The following is a 22981-nucleotide window of genomic DNA, read 5'->3' as shown; positions in this document are numbered from 1 at the left end:
TGAAATATGAATTGCATTAGTTAATTGAATTGTGCACTTATTGTGTGTTGTGAATGGACTGAGCACACTTATATTCTTAACATATACTGAGCATTTTATCAGCCCAGGCAACGCGTGGACATAGACAATGCTGCTGTCGTTCTTTGCGTCACAATAGGGAGATTTAATTGGCAATAGACGGAGCTAAGAAGTATTTGTGAAGGACAAGAACTGTAAGATCTCACATGGGCATCTGCTAGCTGGGATGAGATCGGCTCTTCAGTGGTCTGAGGTCAGGTCAGAGTCCCGAGCGGAAAGCTCAAATAAACCCGTATTATGCACAATGTCGCTGTGATGTCTGTAAAGATAGGAAGAACCAAGGAAGAGTAATGAAACGTCTGTGGCCTTCTGCAGCAGCAAGCTTTTTGGGTTAAGTGATCCTCATGACTGAAGCTCTCAGTGCACGGTCCAGACCGTTCTCTTCCAGGGTCTGCCTGGTCGCTGTGCAGATACTACCCTCATACCCCTGGTATCAATAGCTAGCATAGCTCTGGGGGCCTTTTCACAGAGGAGACGGTCGTCTTTGAGCTGTGGGAAAGTTCAGTTTAGCTCGTCGAGGACCTGACCGAAGTCAAATGGAAACGGGGGAACTCTTTCTGCTGACCTCAAGGCTGTGGATGAAAGAGGTGCTTAAGCGAAGTGCGGGCTCTAGCACTCAGCATATACAATGTCTAAGATGGATATATTGCACCTGTAACCAATCAATGGTGGACTCTGCTAATGAACCAGCCTATTTTAGAGGACAGTCATTAGCTGGCAAAACAGTAATGGAATACTAAATTTAATTACTTTACATGGGTCTTGATTTTTCACTTAGTTTTTCAAACCATTCAGCTTTATACATACAAACACATGTATTGATGTATATATATGCATATATATAATATACATATGTCTATGATATACTTATGCATATACATAAAATCATAGAATGGTTTGGGTTGGAAAGGACCTTAAAGATCATGTAGTTCCAACCCCCCTGCCCTGGGCAGGGACACCTCCCACTAGACCAGGTTGCTCAAAGCCCCATCCAGCCTGGCCTTGAACACTTCCAGGGATGGGGCATCCACAGCTTCTCTGGGCAACCTGTTCCGAGGTCTCACCACCCTCAGAATAAAGAATTTCTTCCTATTATCTAATGTAAATCTACCCACTTTCAGTGTTACCCACTGTTACCCCGTGTCCTATCATTACACTCCTTGATAAAGAGTCCCTCCCCATCTCTCCTGTAGGCCCCCTTTAGGTACTGGAAGGCCACTAGAAGGTCTCCCTGAGCCTTCTTTTCAGGATGAACAACCCAGCTCTCTCAGCCCGTCTTCGTAGGAGAGATGCTCTGATCCTCTGGACTCTCTCCAACAGGTCCGTGTCCTTCTTATGTTGGGGGCTCCAGAGCTGGATGCAGTACTCCAGGTGGGGTCTCACAAGAGTGGGATCTCACATATATCTCCAGTGTTTAGCCTTTGGATTTATTTACAGAGAAAAGTATGTTTGGATTCTGCATAATACTTATGTAAGATAATAGATCCGAAAATAGTACCTTCCAGTTACTCTTTAACTTGACAGGTGTGGAGAGATATCTATTGTTCACTCAAATGATGCCTCCTGTAGCTTGAAATGGTATTTCATTCAACAGTAGGCTAAAATAAAAGATAAGAAACGTTCAGGTTGAAGAGTTGTTGAGAAATTTCTTCTCGTTATCATTTTCCACTCAAAGACTGAGGAGATATGCAAATGCAAATGGCAGTCTTTCTTTTACTACAGCGAATTAATGCAGGAATATAAAACCACTTAAGATAAACCAGCTAGAATTGACTTGCCGTGATACACAACTCCCAGAGGGAAATACCGTGACCCTTTCTACAAGAGTAACATAGAGAAGAGTATCTATCCTTGATCTGAGCAAGCATGGACAACCTCTTTGTGGGGGACTTCCCAGCTCTGTGCACATGCAGAGCCACTCGTAATTTCCCGCTGCGGGCAGTCCTCCACAGCTGCTGTAGCACTCAAGTTCCAGGAACAGTCCTCCACATGCCTCAGTCAAGTACTTCATTACCACCATCCACAGATGATGCACTGAGATACAGAGATTAAATGAGGCGTTCTCGCTCAGGTATGTAGGGAAGGACTTTCCCTGTACACTCAACAGAGGGGCAAAGAGGTTTCTCCAGAGGGCGACTTGGAGATACCCACATTAGGCTGCTGCTTCTCTGCATCACCTTCTGGAAGAGTTTCTCTCTCTCTGGATCATTGTATTTACTGAATCTAAGGGGACCCACCTCTGGGGGTAGTTGTTGCATTGCAGAAGCGCTTCAAGCAGATGAGTTTCCTGCACTCTCCAGCCCCCCCCTCCCCGAGACAGTCATACCTGCTAAATCTTCTGACTAAGGAATTTCCCACCTGCTGCCTGTATCACTCAGTTATCTTCTCTCTCTCGCGCGTGCTTTGAATTTTCTGTATTTACCACAGTACAGACAGCTCTAGCTGAGCTACTGTTGAATATCCCTGCCCGCATGAAAGGGTTCGGGACATGAGTAAGAAGGGGTGGGCGTCTGCAATGGTTTGGTGAGGTGCATCCTGAGAGTCACGGCAGTGGGCAAATGACTGAGAGCGAAAGTGGTGGGATGGGGCGTGAAGGGTGATTGACAGTGGTTGCTTAGTGGTCTGAAAAGAGGTGAGTGAAAGTACTTGGTTAGGGGGGAGGGGAGTTTGGGAAGCACGGCTGACCGTGAGAAAGACGCCACTACGTTACCCGTGGCACACTACAGGCATATATGCTGTATTCTCTTCCGTGAATGCAATTTTAAAAGACTTGATGTCATTAAAAGTATTCATGTACTTCTACCTAAAAATATTTAATATAGTGAGGTATAATTAAGGAGGGGAGGAAATGAAAGAGATTCAAGGGAGGTTGAAAAATAAAAATAAACTGAGGAGTCCTCTAGGGAGAGTAGAGAAGAAGAAAAGACCAATACAGCGTTGCAGACTTTAACGTGGCTTTGTTGTCTTCTGCAACGCCATCACGTGCAAGGAGACAGAGGGGCTCTGCTCCTACGGGTGGCCCACCATGAGGACACCTGCGCTCAGGCTGCTCCTCTGCCCTGGGGTCCAGCCACAGGATCCAGTTGCCCATCTCGGGCTTGGTGGAGCCTTATCTGCCCCAGTGCCATCAGCCGTACCTGTGTGGCCTCTTCCAGCATCCACCCCAGCCCTGCAGGGACGCCTCTCTAGGTGGCAAGGGATGGGCCTCAGAGCAGCCTGGGAGAGCCTGCTCCCCTGGTGTCATTAATTCAATTAAAAAAACGCAACTAACCATCACAGTTGTCTATAGCTGGGCAAAGGAGTGAAGGCAGCTGCACCTGAACAGTAGCATTTTATACCCTGGCACAGGTTTACATTCGGTATCGTTAGCAGGTTATTTAGCTTTATTTTCAGTTAAATAAGGAACACAGCTATCTCTTTTTTTTAAATACAGCCTCTTCCATTTGTGTTGCTGTCATTATATGTTTCATTACTATTCCTTCCAATTGGATAAAGCACATGGACAAAACCAAATTTTTATTCTGTTTACTTTTTAGTTTTCATTATATATTTTATGAAAATGTTCCTTTTAAGATTAAAAAACTTGCCCATTTTAAAAATCTGTCTTGAACTTTCCTTAACCTCTTATTATGACTAGCATTTAACTTGCAGCAATTTTTTTGAATACTAAATAGTCACATTAGTTTTACAGATAGAAAGACATACTGTATTTTTTTCTTAAGTTAAAGGTACTATGTTGCTCATTTTTTAAAATTTCTATACAAATCTTACTTTAGGAATCCACTGGTTTTGCTCAATCAAAGTCTTTTGTAGTTAGGTGAACACTAAAAAGTTTAGAAAAAAATCTTTGTAAGACACTGAAGGACACAAAATTCCCTTGCTCAGTTAATACACAAGTATTAAAAATTGCCCTTCTTCACCAAAGTCATGATCCATCCAGCACAGACTGTGCCTGTGCTCAGCACCACCTGCCTCACGTGAAGGTGAACAAATGCCACAAGAGGCAGATTTAGGATAATCTCTTCTCTCTCCCGTCCTTCCCCCTGTCCTGCTTAAGTCCCCTTGAAGATGTCACACTAATCCCAAGAATTCAGACTGATTTAATCCTTCAAGCATAAGGCTTCCAATATTATTATTATTACTACTACCACTACTAGTACTACTACTAGTAGTACTACTATTACTACTATTAGTGTTACTTTTGACTAACTGTTAACAGCTTTTGTTTACAATAGAAATATTTAATTATTCTTTGAAGCTTGCTAAACTCACTTCTCAGCATCCTGTAGCAATCATCTAATTTAAATACTTTCTATAATAAAATGGTCTAATTGTGGATCCCATGCGAAAGTATGTGCTCTTACCAGCTTTGAATTTCCTGTCTTTCCTTATGTAATTGAAATCCCTCTGTTTCTTGCATGATGAGGACTGGGAGTGCTGAATCTCCATCCTTACGTTCTCTCTCCCTGTCACTCATTCACTCCTTGTTCAGTTAGTTGATTGCTTACTAACACGGCTAGTTCCAGTGCCTTCTCTATTGAAAAGTTTTTTCTGTTCTTATAATCTCATTGCTCCACTCTGGTCCCTGTCAAAAAAATAGTGCAGAAAATTCAAACACAATTTTCAGAAAAGATTTTTTTTAAATCGCAGCAATTTAAATTTAATTATTATCAATACAATGATTATTAATGCATAATACTAACAATTTAGAAATGGGATCAGGAATTTAACTTCCTCTGTCGCCATTCAAACCGTAGCTTTGTAATGTATTACTTGACCCACGACTTTGAATGCTTGGCACCTACCCAACTTCAGACAACCAAGGCAGGAGGTCCCCTCTGTGAAACTCAGTCTGTTCATGTAGATGTCTGCTCATGTGTTTAGGAATCTGACTTGAAGGCATATTTTTTGAAGATTTAGGGAAATGGGATGTATTACAGTGAGAATGAGAAAGAACTCTCTCGGGCAACACAGTACTGACAGTTATTTGCCCAGCCAAAAGCCAATGGGGCTTTGAGCAGCCTGGTCTAGTGGGAGGTGTCCCTGCCCGAGGCAGGGGGGTTGGAACTAGATGATCTTTAAGGTCCCTTCCAACCCAAACCATTCTATGATTCTATGATTCTAAAACTTAAGCAAGTAGGTAAAAAGACAATAATTCTTATTTTGACTAGGGAACTGATCAAAATAGCTTACCTTCTGTTAAGGACCCTTGATCTTACAAAGCTTCTGCTTCTTTACTTTCAAATGTTCTGAAATCCCACAAATGTCTGTGAGAAACTGAGGAAGCTCAGAAGCTGAAAGGTCATCTGGGAGGGGAAGGGTGGCTCTTAGGCACAAGCTGGCCAATGCTTTGTTTTAAGAAGCCAGCCTCCTAATGGAAGAGAAGCTCGGCTACAGAGCAAAGGGCCGGATCGCCCTTCTCTGGCAGAAAATACGATTCTTTGTGACCGAAGATGGCTTTTGCCACCGGTCAGAACGAGACTGGCAAGACAAACGCCCCCAGTTGTCCCCAGGAACGCAGTCATGAGGAACGTGAACTCAGCAAGCTTAATTTCAGCCAAAACAATGGATATCATGAGACACTGGATGAGCTTTTCCTACCAGTAAGTAAGAGAGACTGTCTGGGAACTAACATCATTTGGCTAGATAGAAAACTCTGGGTCCAAGACAAGGCTAATGGCTTTGACTCAGTCGTTCCCAGTTTCATATGCAAGCCTGATGAGGCAGTGAGATCTATGCCAGTTCTGAGTGTGGCCAGAAAAGACTGTGCAAGAAGGCGTTTTAGTTTGTTAGATAGAGCGTGAGGAAACCTTCTGGGGAAAGGAGAGCCCAGAAAACGGAGAGGACCAGAACAGAAGTAGATACTGCAAATAAGCCAGAAGTTACGAGGATCTGGGGAACATATTAGTCAGATATGTCTATTAAAGACATCTGTATATATGGCAGCATCTTGTGAATTCAGAGAACGCGATGCCAATTACGACCATCGGAGAGTCGTAATTTTGGTAAATGCATAAAAGGGAATTCAGTAAAACTGGGAAGGTATCAGAAAAAGGAGTTGAATAAGCATAAGTATTTAGACAAACGTAACAAGCTTAAAAGCAAAAGAACAATCGGAGTATTTTGCCATGGAGGATGATTTTAATAATAAAAGGCGGTAGGGAAATGTAGTGGAACAACATCATTATCTACCTACAAGCTGTTCAGGAAAGAAAGACTGGGCCACAGAGGCAGAGGAGATACCTCTGTACAGAAGGATAACATGAACATTATTTATCTGAACTTTAAGTGGGAAGGACTATGCAACTGGATCTCTGAAGACAAATAAATAAATGCTAAACTGCAAATTCCAAAGCATTTTAACAGCTTTTGGAAAGTAAAGATGTTAGCAGGTCTTTGTTGCTAATATCCAGCTTAAGAAAAGGAAGTTGAGTGAACAATGTTGAACTCAAAAGAACTGTTAACAAAATTGTGGTAATAGGGACTTTGGCTATTCCCCTATGCCAAACAGGTCCCAAATAGATCAGGAAGCGCACAGATTAGAAGAGAGATTTCTTGACACCTAACATGACAGCATCTTGGAAAAGTGACACACAAAAGGAAGAAGCTGGTTTTAACTCAGGTATTAATCACAAACCGATTGTAGCTGACTCATTAAGCCTTAACGTTTAGGTGGACCACAAGGCTAATTCAGTATAGCAGCTCCCATGTTCATGCATCATACTTTTCATCTCTTCGAGTTGATGCTTTAAAAACTATGACATAAGTGTGTATTTTGGTATCTAAGAAATGCAACAAAGAGCAACTTCATCTTTCTCCTCCTAAATCCACCCTTAAAAATTGGCCAGAGATAAAGTACTAAACACAGCTTTATGAGCTGCTCCTCGTCCCAGGAGTGTGAAAGCCTTCAGAGAGCTTCTCGTATGGCTCAGCAGCTACCAGCTTCTTGATAAAATAGACAACGTTGTGCCTTCCACATATTAGGATTCACTGAGCAGGGCTGAACTACAGCTGTACAGTGCCCAGGTACCCCTGCTTTCCAAGCACGGTCTTGTGTTGGCTTCACAGCAACCCAGACACAACTGGTGTTTGTACTGAGCCTTGCTCCAAACACTCCTACCCAGCCCTGCTTGCTTCTAGAGGAACACCACCTCAGCTTAGGTTTATTCGAGACACAAACTGGGTATCGGAGTCTCACCGAGTATGGGGCAGGGCGAGTCTCCACTGCAAGCTACCACTGTGTCATAACGCAACCTTGAAGAGTCCCCTTGGCACAAGGCCCACGGTCACTTGGCAATTACATCCACCTAGGCTGCACTCAGCATTGTGGCAGCCAGCTGCAGTTAAAACCTGCTGGGACCACGGCTCAAGCACGATTAGCTGGCACGATGACAATCATGCATTTGTCTCCGCTAACTTCAACTCTACGGACGGGAATAAACAATATACCGGCAAGGAAAGGCATAACTTGTGTATGCACAAATGCTTTGCAGAAACTGTGCAAGGTAGTACTGGATGTGTGAAAATCAATAGTGGAAACAGAGGTAATGAGTGAAAGAAGGAATCACACAAGGACTAGCTAAAGAAACACCAACGAGAAGGAAAGCGAGTACATGAACAAAGCATGCAAAAAACCCCAATGAATGAAAAGGGTGCAAGTTAAGAGGTACAATTTGGGAGTGGCCAGAGATGACAAAATAAGACTAAAACCAATGTACGGGGTCAGCCAGGCATGACAAGAGACTCAGTAGTCCTCCCATGGTTGTTAGAAACATAGGAAGGCCATTTGGATTGGGACTGAAAACGTTAGGCAAAAAGGATGCAAAGGAGCAGTGTATTTTTTCCAATCAAAAGCCATCTGTAACCTATGCTGAAAATGTATTTTTTCTTCACTTCAAGCATATTAACAGTTTAATATATGATAGTATCACTGGTGACACTGAGAACACTGGGCTTTAATGAATCGATAGATTTGTTTCATCTTTAACTAATTTGAACCTTTAATCCTCTTGCTTGTGCAAAATCTTCTTCCTTCAGGTCAAAGTATTAAATAGGCTCAAGAAGTAAATAAGGAAATAAATACCAGAATCCCCGTGGGGAACATTTAAATTAAAGTTTTCTAATAGTCAAATCAACTTAATGCCGTGATCACAGGCTCAGTTCAGCTTCTTCCCCTCCCCGCCCCAACTCTATGGCTAAAGCTGTGGGAATAAATAGCCAAAAAAAGGAAGGGGCTTTCATTTTATTTTAGGTTCTTGATGCTTGTGTTGCTCTAGATTGTTGGGTTTGGTTTGTTTTTTGGGTTTTTTTTGTTTTGTTTTGTTTGTTTTAACTGCTCTCATTATAGACATAAAAGAACTTCTAAAACACAAATTTGTAAAAATCAAACACATAGCCCAAAACATTGGCCTGCAAATTTTCCCCTGTGTTTCATGCCTGGTTTGCACTCTACACCCATGTCGGTTACGCATTTGACTTTTTTTATGGATATAAATTATACTGGTGCAAACCCTTATGTAGACAAAATCTTGCTGATATAACTGCCTTCCACCAGCACAACATATTTCAGTTAATGAGTCAGAATACACTTTGATATCAGTATAAATGGTTCCTCCTGGGGGGAGTATTGCTTCTCTACTGTTAAAGTGTAGATAAGTTCTGAACTTTTCTCTTCCCTTACTTGCGCTTAAATCAGTCAAACTCATATCTAATATTTCTCATCCAGAAATAATACAGCTTCTTTTCATCACCTTTTTGACTGCTGGTCCCTGTCTGTGTTCTTGCTTCATCAGAAAAGGGTATATCTAAGATCCTCTTGAAAGCAGAAGTTCTGTTTCAAGCGACAGCAGCCGTAGGATCAAACGCCTCCAATCTTAAAAGAAAAAGAAAGAAAACTGACTCGAAAGTTTGAAGCTAACAAATGGTTTCTAGTTGGTCGAGACGTTTGTATTTAATATTGAGGAAGCAATGACTTTCTGGCCTCCAGTGGAGCATCTCCTAGACAGACAGACAGGCACACAACAAAATGAAGTCTTAATGCTGTGAGCTTCTTGAGAACGCTACAATAACATTCTGGCAGACTGGGCTCCCTTGGCTGCTGTACTTGCTGCAATTTGAATGTCTCTTTCGGTTTAGCGTGATGCTTGGCACGTTTCCCAACCTTACATTATCTGGGAAAGGAAGACAAGAGAAGCTGGTACGTTCAGGGAGCCTTTGAAGAAGCTTCTTCACAGTTTGCTCATAGCAAAACAGTTGGCGGCGTGTAAGAGAAGTGTCAGGACTGCAGCTTAGACTGCTAGCTTGAAAAGGGTTTAACTGAATTGCATCCAGGCACCAAGATGCTCAGATACCACAGCAATGTGTGTGGTATAAGAACCTAGATAGAAGAAGATTAGATAGCAAATCAGACAGAATTTTGCATGTGATTTCCTGGGTTTGTCTAAACTTATAGCAGCAACAGTTAATTATAGGAGGTTCTCAAGGCAGCTCCTGGGTGGGTTATGTCACTTATACATAAGATTCCAGCCATAAATTGCCAGTTGAGAGTTACCCCTGTGGCAGGAAGCCTCTACTGATGCAAAGCTGATGGAAACCGTCCTTGTGCCTTCCCACTCAGGGGTAGAAGCAGCAGATAGTGGTGATGGAAGGTCTCGGAGGGAAGGAGCGGGTTGACGGCAATGGCAGAACTCCAATGAAAAGAGCATCAAGATGGGCACAGGTCATCACCCAAAGAGAAACAGACACAGGAGGTGGTTGCACACAGGAGTTATTTGTGGTCATCCTCTAGATGATTGCTGTACCTACTTCCAGGTCTCGTCCCCCTCCTTCTACCACACATTAATCCCTCAGCTCTTGTAATCACTTCCTCTGGCTCTTAAGCAAGGGCAGCTCTTTAATTGCAGATTAATGCTTTAATGAAATTCTTGAGGCTACTTTGAAGTGACTGGGCAAGAAAAACTGGCCTTTCAGCAGCAGCTGCTGGCACAAGAGTCACTGCGCACGTTGCTGCACGGGGAAGGCGGTGCTGTAAGACTCTCTGCGGGCAGCAGGATCCATCATTTTTTCTCCAGTAGTGCCTCAGGGCACGTCTACAGGACACGGCACAGCGCTGCACGGGGATACTTGGGCTGCCTCTGTGCAAACAGTGGTTGCACTCATTTCACAGCAGGAATGGTTAGCCCACCTGGAGGACTGTTCTAATACACCTATAGTGCTTGCACCCCTGTACCTGCCCCTGAGTTGGCTTGTTCAGTGCAAGGTCCGCGCTCTCTTCCTCTCCATAAAACTGCACTCTGCCGTGTGGACCCACCTGCACTTAGAGGTATTAAAAAAAAGTGACTGTTGGGGTTTAAGACCTTATATTAATTTTGATCTGCAGTTTCTGATCTGCGGGGTCTTATTTATTTTAGAAAGTGGGAAAGCTTTCAAGCACTGATTTCATAGGTAATGCATTTATTTTTTTCTTGGCTGGTATTCCCGATTTTGTTTTTTATTCTTTCCTTTGCGTAACTGAAATTTTGCATGGAATTTCTACTCACTTGGAAACACCAACGCTTGAAGTAATTACCAGTCTTTCCTGCCTAAGTTAACGGCCTTCTCCTTCCTCGTGCTGTTAGTTCAAGGTCACAATGATAGATTTAAATCCTTCATGAATTTTCATCTGACTTGCTGTCCACAGAAATTGTTCATTAAAAGATCCAATTTCTGTTGGCATTCTCCTTTTCAAAGGATGTCAATAGGAAATATAAATGCTCGGTCCTTTGTGAATGATCTGCAAGGACATGCAGGCTTATAAAAAAAAAAAGAAAAAGAAAAAAAGCAGCAGTTAACCAAATCCTTTAGTTTCTGTTTTGAATGACTGGCCATAGGAATGCAGGCTAAGCTGTATTTCAGCTGTCGCCAAGGATGTGTATGTGTAACTTGTTGATAGTGGTAGGTACTTCAGGCTCCAGTGACAGCTATGTGACCACTCTGATGATCATTGTCCTGTAGCAGAACAAGCCCCTGCCTCCTCTCAGGAACACCAGCCGTGAAAGAAAACAAAGAGGGATTTGTTGTTTCAGAGGACTGGCACTCATACCTCCTGCTCTTTTACGAAAAAGAGAGATCCTAGGTCACCTCAGCTCTCACCCTGCGCTCCCAGCAACCATTAGGTTGTAAGGAACTGCATGACTTGCTCCAGCAATTGATGTGAATGTCTGATAGACGGGAGAGCTGAGCCTTCTGCCTTACAGGACCTGTAGAGGATCCTATTGATAGGAGCAAAACTCAATACCCAGAACACCGTCTTACTTCATTGGGAACTACATATCACCACCGAAAGGAAAGATAAGGCCACCACAGCCTTAAAGTTTCAGCGTCATGTTTTTAAAATCTTACCGGTGTCCAAGGTATATGTCTTTCACAGTAAAAATTACTTGGAGTGCACTGTGAATGCGCAGACACAGATCAGTGCTGAACATCTGGTTAAAATAAATTACAGTCTTATTTTGCAAATAAAAGTTCCTAGGGTCTACATGACAAAGTCTGGCCAGCATAACTATCTCATGGGGAAAAAATCACATCCCTAGCCTACAAAGATAACTATTTTGGCATGATTCCCTTCCCCACTCTGTAGACTTACGTAGACTTACACCAAATAGAGGAGTCCTTTTGCTAGTATAACTCACATTGTTTGGGAGGTACTTCAACCATGCTGGCAGACTCCTTCAGCTGGTACCAGCCATATCTCCATAGAGGGATTTGGCCAGAACAGCGACACCAGCAAAGCCCCTGAAGTACAGAATAACCCTTTTTCTCCTGCTACTGGTCTCTAACATTTTTTCAGTTTTAAAGCTTCCTGCTAAAAGGAAACACACAGATTTTGTGCCCTTTCTTGTATCAGCAAGATGTTATTTCTTTTCACAGAGTATACAGGTAGGAGGTGTGTCGCTTTCAAACATCCCAGTGGTACTTGATTTTGGATGGGAGGAGGAACCCACTTCTCCTGTAGGATGCCTGTTTTGGTGTTGGTTTTGGAGATGGAGGGGCAGAGGTGGTTTGCATTTTATTAAGTCTTCGTATTTTGGTTTTGCATTGTGGCATTTGAATAAATCTAATGGTCATAGTTAATGGATTACAACTGTGTAGGCAAATTAATTTAAGAGCTGTTTTGAATAACAAAACAAAGTCCTTCTGTCTGTTTGTGAATTGTATTCTTACGCTGACTCTTCCTTGTTTTTTCATATGGTCCCTGTTAGCTGGGATAACCTGATAACACTTGCCAAAAGACTTTCCGGATGAACCCAAAAATTCAAGATTTACCAGCCAATCCTAACCTATGAGCAGCACCCTCAAAGGGCAAGGCAACTTAGAAAGTTATCTTGGCTTAAAAGTAGGATTCAGATCATTGTGGGCACTGGCAGTTTTCACCTGTCCTATTTAGACAGTTTGTTTTGCCTCGGTTCCCACTTGCCTCAGACTAGGCAGACTCTCCTCATTCCTTTCCTTGCTCCTTCACTTTCCATTTGTCTCCCAGGTCTTGCGCTTTTGCGCACAGGGTGAACAGGACAGAAAGGCCAAGAAGGAGGAACGGAGGGGAGGCACCCAGACCAAAAGCAATCTCTCCTGAGCAGATGCAGACCAGGAACTTTTCCCTTATTTTAATTTCCCATGATCACTTAGCTGTGAAACAACAAAAACATGGAGCAAGCCACCGAGAGGCCTCCACTCTTGTGTGCACCGTGTTGGAAGGGGGGAGAAATCGCAGCTTGTTCCATCGGGCTGCCTGACAGCCAGGACACGTCTGCCTCCCCGACAGCTAACGCTGACACACACGCTGCCCGGTGGAGTACAGCACCCAAGGGCTGGCTTGGGAAATGGCAAGAGAAAGCAATAACCAAAAAATGCTGCCTCTTCTCTGCCTCAAGTAAGGCTTTTACAGGTGAGCAGAAATGGTTTGGGCTGCTAATGAGGTGTCGGCTGCCAAAGAAAACACATGCGCAAATTCATATTTTCCAGGTGGCTGCTGGTAGAAGTGTAACTGTCCATTGAAGCCTACAGCATGAGCTTTTTTTGCCCTTGTTCATTGAAGTGCAGATTTATCGTGAGGTAACTTTCTCATAAGGTTAGCTGTGTTGTCTCGTTCTCCCTGTAAATCAGTTGATTGTCACAAGATTTAGAAAAAACGGTCACATGAAGGACAGGTGGCACCTCTGCAGAAGGTGCCGGGAGCAGCGAGGAGCACCGCGGCCACCACTCCGGCTCTGCGTTAGTCTTGCTCAACACCGAGCATAAGTCGGTCAAGCCAAACAGATTCGTGTCAGAACTGAGTGTTGAGGCAACAAGCCCGGGATGGAGTGTTTCCCTGAGGGGTGATAAAACAAGAAGCAGAAAAATGCGTGACTGGTCCCTCGTGCTTCAGCCGATGGGACGACCTGCTCAGACTGGTCCGATTTCACCCTTCTCATCCACACATGCTCTCTGCCTTTTCTGGCCGGGGCCAGGCCCTCCTCACCAGACCTTGCTCTCTTGCTTTCCCCTCTCTACCTCCACGAATACCTGCGCCTCGAGCCCGGCACAGCTGGATGCGCTTCTTAAATAAAACCCTCCATGGCCTTGATGACAAATGCCGTGCAGCAGCACTTTGAGCATTTCTACAAGCAGCTACTTTCGGTTCCCATTTCTCAGGCGGTTTACGTGATTTAACTCTTTTGCGGCGGCCCGGGTAGCTGGAGCAGGCAGGGAACACAATGGGGGATGTGTTTGTTCACATTTCCCTCTTACTACCAACGTACCCGCTGCAGCCAGATCTTCAGATTCAGGCTTTTAGATTAGGTGGGCTATTTCCAGTGTAAGGTCACTCATATTGAAAGTAAGTTACGAGCAAGAGGGAGAATTTAGACAAGATTTTGAGAGAAAGAGGCCTGCATTGTCATTCAGACCCATTTTGTCATTATTTTCATTTTAAAGTCATTCTGAAGATTTGACGGGGTCCTAATGCATCTAGCTTCTTTTCAGAGGATACAGGTGTAAGAGCGATGTTACGGGATGAGACGAGTCCTCCCAACAACTCTGACATTTGTTCTCTCCTCCAGAGTGATCCACAAATCCATAAACGAGTGTTTTCTAAGTTTACTGCTGTATGTGGACGTAAACTCACTAGAATGGGTTTGCTAAATTTGAGTAGAAGGAAAAGAAGGTGGCCTAAAACTGAACAGTTCTCGGTGCAACAGAGATACATGAAAGTATGTGCAGGGACACATATTTTTTTTCTCGGTATGAGTTACACACAACTTCTAGCACTCTACCTAAGTGGGCTACAATCAGAAAATAAAATGAAGACTGCTAAATATTGATGCAAATAAATAACAAATTAGTTGAATAGGATTATCAACCCACAAAAGATCTGAAAAGTAAATTGTGAAGAATCGAGTAGAGCAGATTTGACCGTGTTTTATGAACATAGAGGATTTTGTCCAGAAGGCCTTCCCGTCTCCTTTCTCTCATTAATGTTAATATTCCTCCCTCATAAGTGGCACCCATTAAATACCACCAGCTAGCTGCTGTAGTGACATTACAACTGTTATGCTGATGCCAGAAATACCTCATTTTCGTGTGGGCCTTTCCAGGAATAAGAAAACAAGGCAGCCTCCACTAGGTCTGGGCTTTTGCATATAGCAGAGCCACATCTAACTGAATTAAGCAGAGACGCCAAGACTAAATTACTGAAACATATCTCATGCTGACTTGGTTTAACAAGAATGTAGCCTAGTCTGAGCACGGCATGGGTTTCCATGCAAGCTGAATGATCAACACCTTACAAATCTTGTGTTTAAAGAGATGACTTGACCATTCCCCAAAGCCTGGGTTTGTCCTTCATCTCACAGAGGTCCGGAGGAAATCTGCCTGCCAGCAGGGTCACTCTCTGGGAGCGTGGACAGGAGGATTAGTCATCCCCATTACTATAACCACTCACATTTATATATTTCTAAGCATACGCGTCAGTTTTCATTTCAAACCTAGCCACAATTAGTCCCTGCTCCTCGGCTGTCTCCACCTGAGTGCCATGTTTAGTCAGCCTTATGCAAATAATATTTCCACCGATTTCAATTCACACAGACTTCAGTGAGAGCCTGGCAACACTAGGACCTCCAAGATATGCCCCCAAGATCACAGACTGACTGAGGCAAGAATTTATACAAATAGATAGCAAGGAGAGAAGGAACAAAGAAGTTAGGCGAGACCACTGTGATGAGAACCAGTTTGGTCCAAAGTCAGAAACCTCAGATATCACTGGAGAAACAAAAGGGTTATGCAGCCAGCAGCTAACACATCGGCTGCAGACCTAGGACTATATTGGGCATTGTGGAAATGGAGAATTCAGAATAGACCCAAAGGTGAGGAGGGAAAAAAAATAAATCTGGATGGGGATTTGATCAGGGGTGCACGCCCCAAAGCCACTCCCCAGGCAGGTTCCCCGCCCGCGGTCGGCACGGCTTGTGTGGTGACACCTTCTTTTCCTTCCCATTATAATTTGATAACATGTACCTGGCTGGACTGCCAGCATGTCGGCACTCCCAGGCGTAAAAAGATACCGGCCTCTCTAAAGATACCGACCTGACGAAACACCACACCTCGGCACAACGCGGTCAAGGTCTGAGCGGTCCTTATTTGCATGTACTCACGACTTAAGCTTGCGTAAAAGACCCATAAACTCTTTGGGAAAAGAACAGCCACAGATTTGTCTATTTTTTGTGTTCCAAGAACTTTTCTCGTTAGCTTCAAGATGACATTTTAATGAGGTTTCGCTGCATAGAAAACATGGGACGATTTAACCGGCTCTCTCCACTCCCTCCCCAAACTCGTTCTGAAACGAGTTACCATTTGTGAACGAAAGCTTTTATGAGAATTTATGTCATTCGTATGGAGGCAGGGGTGAGGGAAAAGTCATTCAGCTGCTAAACCTTGGCATCGGAGTTTATGCCATTCCCTCTCCTGCCCCGTGATGGGTGGCGAAGACACCTCCTTCAGACCTGTGCAGGTTTCTTCAAAAGCCAGGAGCTAGTGTGTGTTTGTTTGTTTGTTTGTTTGTTTTGGAGTCACGGGGAGGGCAGCGTAAAATAGCCACAAGGCAATTCCCGTTCAGTAAAATGGAAGTCTCACCGGCTCTTCATTCAATACACTGTGGCTCAAGAGGATATCCTGTCAACCCAATGATAACGAGGGAAATAAAGTCACTTCCTCACCAGCTGTTTGATTCAGGTAGAAAAAGGAAGCCTTTACTTCCTCATGTTTGCTCTCCCCACCTCCCCCTCAGTCAGAAATGCCAGGCTGAAACTGCCTTCTCTCTCCCTGTTTTCAGTAAGGAGCCGTCCGACCTTTAAGGCTTCGCCAGGCTCAGCCTCTGGGAAGTACGTACTTCTCTGCGGCCAAGACGCTGTGCCTTGCCTCTCGAGCAGGGGTGAAGGCTGAGGTGCAAAAAGGACCGAGACTGAACAAACTCAGCTCCATGGGCAGGCAAAGAATGCCTGTGCAATTAAAGATGACATTTGTGTCTTGGATCGGAGCTGCCGAATTTGGGCCAGCGGAAGAGCGTGGTAGTGTGATCTGGATGCTTTGTTTGGAGACTGTCCTGACTCAGTGCGCTATCACGCCTCCTAATCCTCTGAGGGTGACAAACTCCCCTTTTGCCCTGGGCTCCCTGCAAATCCCAGAAACTCCAACCAGGAACACGCTATGTCCTCCCTGCCCTCGGGGCGATCTTCCTGGCCTTCCAGTCGAGCCCAGGGAGGTGAGGCTGGCATCTCGGGTGCTTTGGTGCTAAGAGGAGCTTTGGCAGAGCATCTTTCCCTTCCTCGCTGCCACCTTTCTTGCTTTGCAGAAACAGTCAGTGTAGTAGTAAACCAGCAACAGGCTGATTCGACTTAATAAAAGCTTCTTAAGAAATTACTTTTTAAAAACTTACAGAGCTGAATGAAGAGTTCTTTTCCATATAATTTTTAACTGCCCTGATATAATTTTACATCCAGGATATAACTTTCCATTAAATTTTGAATAGGTAGGTCTTAAAAGCAAGGCCTGCAACCATTTTCTTTCCAATTGTGCAAGACTTCCAGAAAGGTTGACCAAGCCAGAACTTGCCTCGGTCTATTTGCCAAGGGAACCCTTGCTTTCATTATAAAGAGTGCTTTTCAGAGGACATCAAGTGTCTCAAGCAATTTTCCTAATCTTATTTGGTTTAGCAGAGATTCTCTTATTTTAAACAGACCGGTGTAGGTGACAAAAATGCAGTGACAAATACATGGGTTTACAGAAGGAGACAAACCTTATGAAACAGTTGAGATTCTGGTAAGGGTTCTCTTTGTGCTAATATAGTTTTCAGCAACGGGTCATGCTTCCCTCCCCCCCTCTCCTTGTTTTAGTACATAAAATGGACATGTGTTTATTTAAAACAGGTTTGAAACTTAAACAAATAGTGACAGGCTGTTCAAACAAGCTTCGGAAATAGGCCTAATCAGGATGTTTGAGAAGGGGAGGGGGAACGATCATAAAGAGCTACTTGTAATATATAGTGCAGACACCATTAGGTTGGGTTCATGTTATTGTTGTAATAATCTCGGACGAAAAAGTACTGCATGCTGCACATTTTTTGTTAACATTCCTCTTTTGAGCTATAGCTTATGCCATACTTTTGCCTCGTCTTTAAGTTTTTTTTGCCTTGTCTTCAAGTCCATCTTCATACCCAATTCCAGGAGCTCCACTGAATCACTAGATAATGGTCTCCCAGACAAACTGGGAGGAATGTTCCTAAACTGGGATAGAAGGGAGGCACAAAATATGCCCGTTTTGATATTGATACTGGGTATGCATTGGCTGTCATATGAGTATACAGAAGTGAGACCTTCCCCGCAGAAAGAAACCATGGAAATCTTAAGGTTAAAATGTTTTCACATGACTTGCATTTCCATGGGTGTTTTTTTTTTTTTTCATTTCCTCTCTTTTCCACCCATAATAATACCACCAAGTGTTGAACTTCACCCTTGTTGTATTTTTATAAGGCCTGGTCTTGAACTCCCTGTACTGACAAAGCTCCCATGGAAGTCAGGGAGTCTGCACTGGCGACAACAGGATTTAGCCCAGTCTGTAACATTTTAGGATATTGTGTTACTTCATAGCCTTAAGGAGAAATAAAAGCAGCTTTCCAAAGAGCTGCACAGCAAACCAAGTGTGCTTTTTCAGCTCCCCAACAGCACAGCAGAATATTAAGGCCAGAGTTTGCAAATGTCTATTTCAAAAACCACGCAGCTAAGCAAAAGTTGCCAAATTTTCTCCGGAATGAAGAGGTTGCATTAAAACATTCCGCCCAAAGGTTAAGCTGCTTTCACTTAAGAATATACCTTTGGAAACCCAAGTTTGAAAATGATTGCCTGGAGGAACAAGCATTGAGAAATAGCAGGAGGCAGATGTATTTTCAGGTCATCTGTTGGCCAAAGCCTATAGCTATTCTCTTACCAGCTCTTACCTACTGACACCCACTCTTACCTATAACGTGCACCAATATTACTTAATGTAATAACATACTTTGGAAGTAAATGCCTATTATTTATTTGAATCTCACTCAGTGTCTAGTGAATGGGAGTCAAAATGGCAAAATATTAAAAAACCTTACACGCCCTCTCGTGGTAAAACCACAAACGCTTTTATTCTGACAATAACTAGAGATGGCTAATGATGGAGGCTCGTGTGACTACCTAATTTACAGAAAATTAACTTGTCTGGGAGGTTTATATTAATAATGGAGACATTCCCCTTAATTCCTTCTCTAAACGATAACATATACGCACTTTTGGAAGGCAGGTTTACCTCCTAGCATAGTAACATTACAAAACAGCTAAAGGCACTATAACATAAATAGAGAACATTAGCTTCTACCAAAAATGGGAAGTCCAGAGTAATAAAGGTAGAGACAGAAACCCCCACATTAGACAGCGATTTCGTGGGTTTATCTCAGTAGTTTGGGAGCAGACCTCCATTGGCTGCACAATGAAAGAGTTGCCCTAAATGACGCCATCAGTTTTGTCTCATTTTTAAAGTCCTTCAGCTTCGCAATTTACTGCTTTCATGCCATATGGTGTGATTTATCTGTCTCTCAGGAATGCTTTGAAGCTTCACGTTTGTTAGGAATTGCAGCCTGAAAGAAAGGCGTTACTTGCAGAGTATCATCCATCTCATCACTAGCCCCGTCAAATCCCAGTCTATTTATGAGTCACAAAAACTTTATCTTTGCTACTTAAACAGCCTTTCCATTTGGTGCCTACACACACCTCCAGACTTCCCCAGAACAGCTTCACAAAACGGCTCTCCATACATGGAGGACTGCAGCTTGAAGGAGCAAGCCAGGGTGGTTTGGGCTGGGCTGAGGGAGAGGACTCCCCCTGCACCTCATGCCAGGTGACTTGTGGGCGGCCATGAGCAGTGGCATCACTCTGTTCTTCCCCTCCTCTTCCTCTAGCTGAATGTCTTGGCTGTAGGCTGGAAGGCAAGGCAGACTCACAAGAGGATCCCATGGCAAGACAGCTCATTTTTAGGCAGGGCTGTTGGATCAGATGGTTGGCCCAATAGACCCTACAGCCAGACCACTGCCACATCCAAGGCATGATTAGCAGGACCACAGGACCAAGGTGTCACCCCTTTTGGTGACAGTTGTGAAAGACTGTCAAAGGTGTAACACAAGCCTAACAGCTTCAGTTTGTACAGGAGAAACATCTGTGGCTACTCCACGTAGTCTTCTGAACCCATCCCAAGGGGAACCAAATAAATACTGCCTTATTTTCAGCAAAGCTGACCAGCAATATAGATGCCCCATGTCCAGTGGAAACAAAAGGTTTGCAGAATGAATGTCCATTTTCCTCCTTTGTGTATGTTTGTATATACAACAGTCAGGAGCCAAAATGGTGGTACTCGTATTTAAAAATTTATACTTCTATATCTTCTGTTAGACCGGGCATGCCTAAAGCAGAAGTCACGACCAAGTAATTACATCAATATTTGTGAAGAAATAGGCAGGAGAAGACTGTGTTAAGCACTGCACAAAAACATAGCTCCCAAATTGTTATTTTAATAGGTTCGTGTGGGTTTTTTGTGCCGGTGTGATTGCCGGACGACCACTGAGTGTGAAGAAGTTCCCCCCCCTCGCTGAAAAAGTTACTCCAATTCTGATATTCTGTTATTTCCCTTTCTAGGATGCCTTCGTGGAGTTGTACGGCAACAGTATGAGGCCTTTGTTCGATTTCTCCTGGATCTCTCTGAAGACTATCCTGAGTCTGGTTCTGGTGGGAGCTTGCATCACTCTTGGCGCTTATCTCGGACATAAGTAGAGTCACCCAGTTTATCGTGGATTACAAAAGTCTTTCAAAACAACAAAATAATATTTTTTTTTCTGTAGCACAATGATATTTTATGAGCAAAACAACTTCCCAGCTAAAGATTAAATCAGCTATTACTGCCAAAGGAAATATCATTTATTTTTACATTGCAGGAAAATTATTTATTAAAAGATATTTACATTTTAACCTGCTATTTTCAGAAACTCTGCAAGTTGTATCTGTCATCACATCATGTTGTTATTCTTAACTTTAATGAGCCCCAAAGTATTTTAGGTCCTTTTTTTTTTTTAATTAATGCAGCTGGCTGGATTATTTTATCTCTGAAGAGCAAATATACTGACAAAGACCTACCTGCTTACATTCACGAGGGCAGTTACTTGAGCTGCTAAAGGCTGCATAATTGTGTTGATTTTCCCTGCATTTTTCTGGATGGCTGGGAGGGATCTGAAAGACAAGGTCAGAGTGAACAAAGTTCTCACCGTGTCCTGCTGGCAAGAACTGACAGCGCAAACGATTCAACATGGTACCTACGTGGAGTCAAGATGGCACCTTCTTGAAGGACACCTGGCTATCCCTACAGGAGAACAGTTGGAAATATGATTGCCTATGCCTTGTAAACATGCGTTTTCAAGTTACTGGTTGTGCCATCACGTCATAATCACAGTACCCTAATACATGTCAACTCAAATACTTTTTTTTTTTTTTTAATAGAAGTGTGAAGTTAAATCTTTGGAGCTTGCAGGAAATTGCCGTTCCAATGATTTTCTCAGCAGTGAAACGTTTTTTTGCGGCTACTGACACAGAAACATCAGGAGACCTTAAGTGCCTGCTTCGACAGAGCAGAGCTGGAGTCTGAAGACCTGACCTGTGTCCCACTTTAGTGGGCTCATATCTGCAACTAATCCTGTTTACTTACTGAGTTCCTCCGGGGGTTTGAAACCAATTAGATGCGGTCTCTAAATCCCTGAAAGTTGAAAAAGATCTTAATTTTATTTGGCAAGAAGCAGACCTCAGCTGAGTTACAGATTAGCTCTGACTATCCTTGTTTATCAAACTGGACACCAAAATCAAGTTCATTTTCATAACAGGAAAAGAAAGTGAGCTTTATCCTCCTGCCCCTCGCCCTCAAAATTATTTCATGCTAGTTAACTTCCTAAGACTGTCTACAGAAGAAAAGATGACGAAGAAACTCCAAATCCTCTCTCTGGACAGAGACTCTTTGACACCTCAGCCACGCAGGTGCCTGCTGTCGTTTCAAGTGAAAATAGGGTGGAGGAAAAGGGGGTGGGTGGGGGGGTGGGGGCGAAGTCACCTGCTCGTGTTACAAAATGCAACTCAAGTCAAATTGATGCCGAGTACTCAGTGTGCAGTTTTATAAACAGACCTGTGTTATGAAACCAGATGTGTCGATGCGTTTTAAAGCGGGGCTTTCCCTGTGCTGGGAAGGGGGGCCAGGAGTCCCCACGAAGCTGAGGAGTCTGAAGCCTGTCCCACGGGCTGCTCTGAGGCGTGGAAATGTCCAGCTTCAAATGTATAAGTCAAGCGCTCCTATTTTTTCTACGAAACTTTTGAAATCTGGGATTTGTGGGTAAATGGACATCCAGACATAAAAAGAAAAAGGCTGCAAAGCTCTGGATAAAGTGTACCGTACAATACATAAGTGCTCTAAGGGCGAAAAAAATACAGTGAATAAACTGTAGATTCAACCTCAAGACTTCAGTCGAATAACTTTGTGGCATTATATGCAAATTATCTCCATTACCTTGGGAATGTAATATGTTCAATGTTAAGGCTGTAGTTGATGTTGTGTCTTCAAAGCTGCTTTTTTGTTTGTTTGTTTTTTTTAAGAGTTGTACATCTCAGCATTTTTACTGCTATTTAGTCGTGGCACCTACACTTTGTATGAGCAAAGATGGAGCTAGCTTTACATTTCAAATTTGAAATTACTTCTAATTTTATAGAAACATAGAAAGGAAATGTTATTAAGAACACAAAAATGTGAACTATGCTTGATTAAAGAAAAATGAAAAAGCCCACCATCAAACAAAAAGCACCTGCAGTGTTTTCAGAGTGCTTCTGTCAGAAGTGGGCATGCTTGTATAGGGTTCGGATGAAAAATATTTGAAATGGGAGCAACCGAATATTGTGGATTGAGTGTGGGCTTTGGGTTTTTTCAGCTTCCAAGCCGAATTTGTCCGCAGCCAATTTCACAGCTGGAATTGGCTGGTATCGAGCTAATGTTTCATTTCACAATCTAGTCTTCGTTTCAATTTGTGCCCATATGCCCATTAAAGTTCATGAACTATTAGACTTCAAATTGTTTCAATATTGTTTATTTTATTAAAGGTTTACATTGTCAAAAGTAGTAAAAGAGTAACTATCAATTCCAGTGCTGCTATACTACCAGGATAATCTGAATGGGTTTTATTTTTTAATACCTTCCAATGGCAAAAGTTTCTTAAAGCTGCTTTAGAAATAATATGAAGACGACACATGATACACGTTTAAATAAATACTGAGGATTTTGTGTTCTGTTG

The 22981-nt window shown here is 43.1% G+C and overlaps 1 protein-coding gene across 1 annotated transcript in view; it reads left to right on the top strand.

The window, feature by feature from the left end:
* BCL2 (BCL2 apoptosis regulator) overlaps window positions 1-21713 on the top strand; it is a 94456-nt gene extending 72743 nt beyond the window's left edge. Inside the window, exon 2 of the mRNA XM_054191975.1 lies at window positions 20301-21713. Within this exon, the coding sequence (XP_054047950.1) occupies window positions 20301-20435 (135 nt within the window). The 3' untranslated portion in view covers window positions 20436-21713. The remainder of the gene's footprint in view (window positions 1-20300) is intronic.
* Window positions 21714-22981: the final 1268 nt, after the last annotated feature.

Source organism: Rissa tridactyla, chromosome 2 (assembly GCF_028500815.1).
Source record: "Rissa tridactyla isolate bRisTri1 chromosome 2, bRisTri1.patW.cur.20221130, whole genome shotgun sequence".
NCBI lineage: Eukaryota > Metazoa > Chordata > Aves > Charadriiformes > Laridae > Rissa > Rissa tridactyla.
Note: the sequence above shows the minus strand (reverse complement) of the source record. Positions and strands in the feature narration are given on the sequence as shown.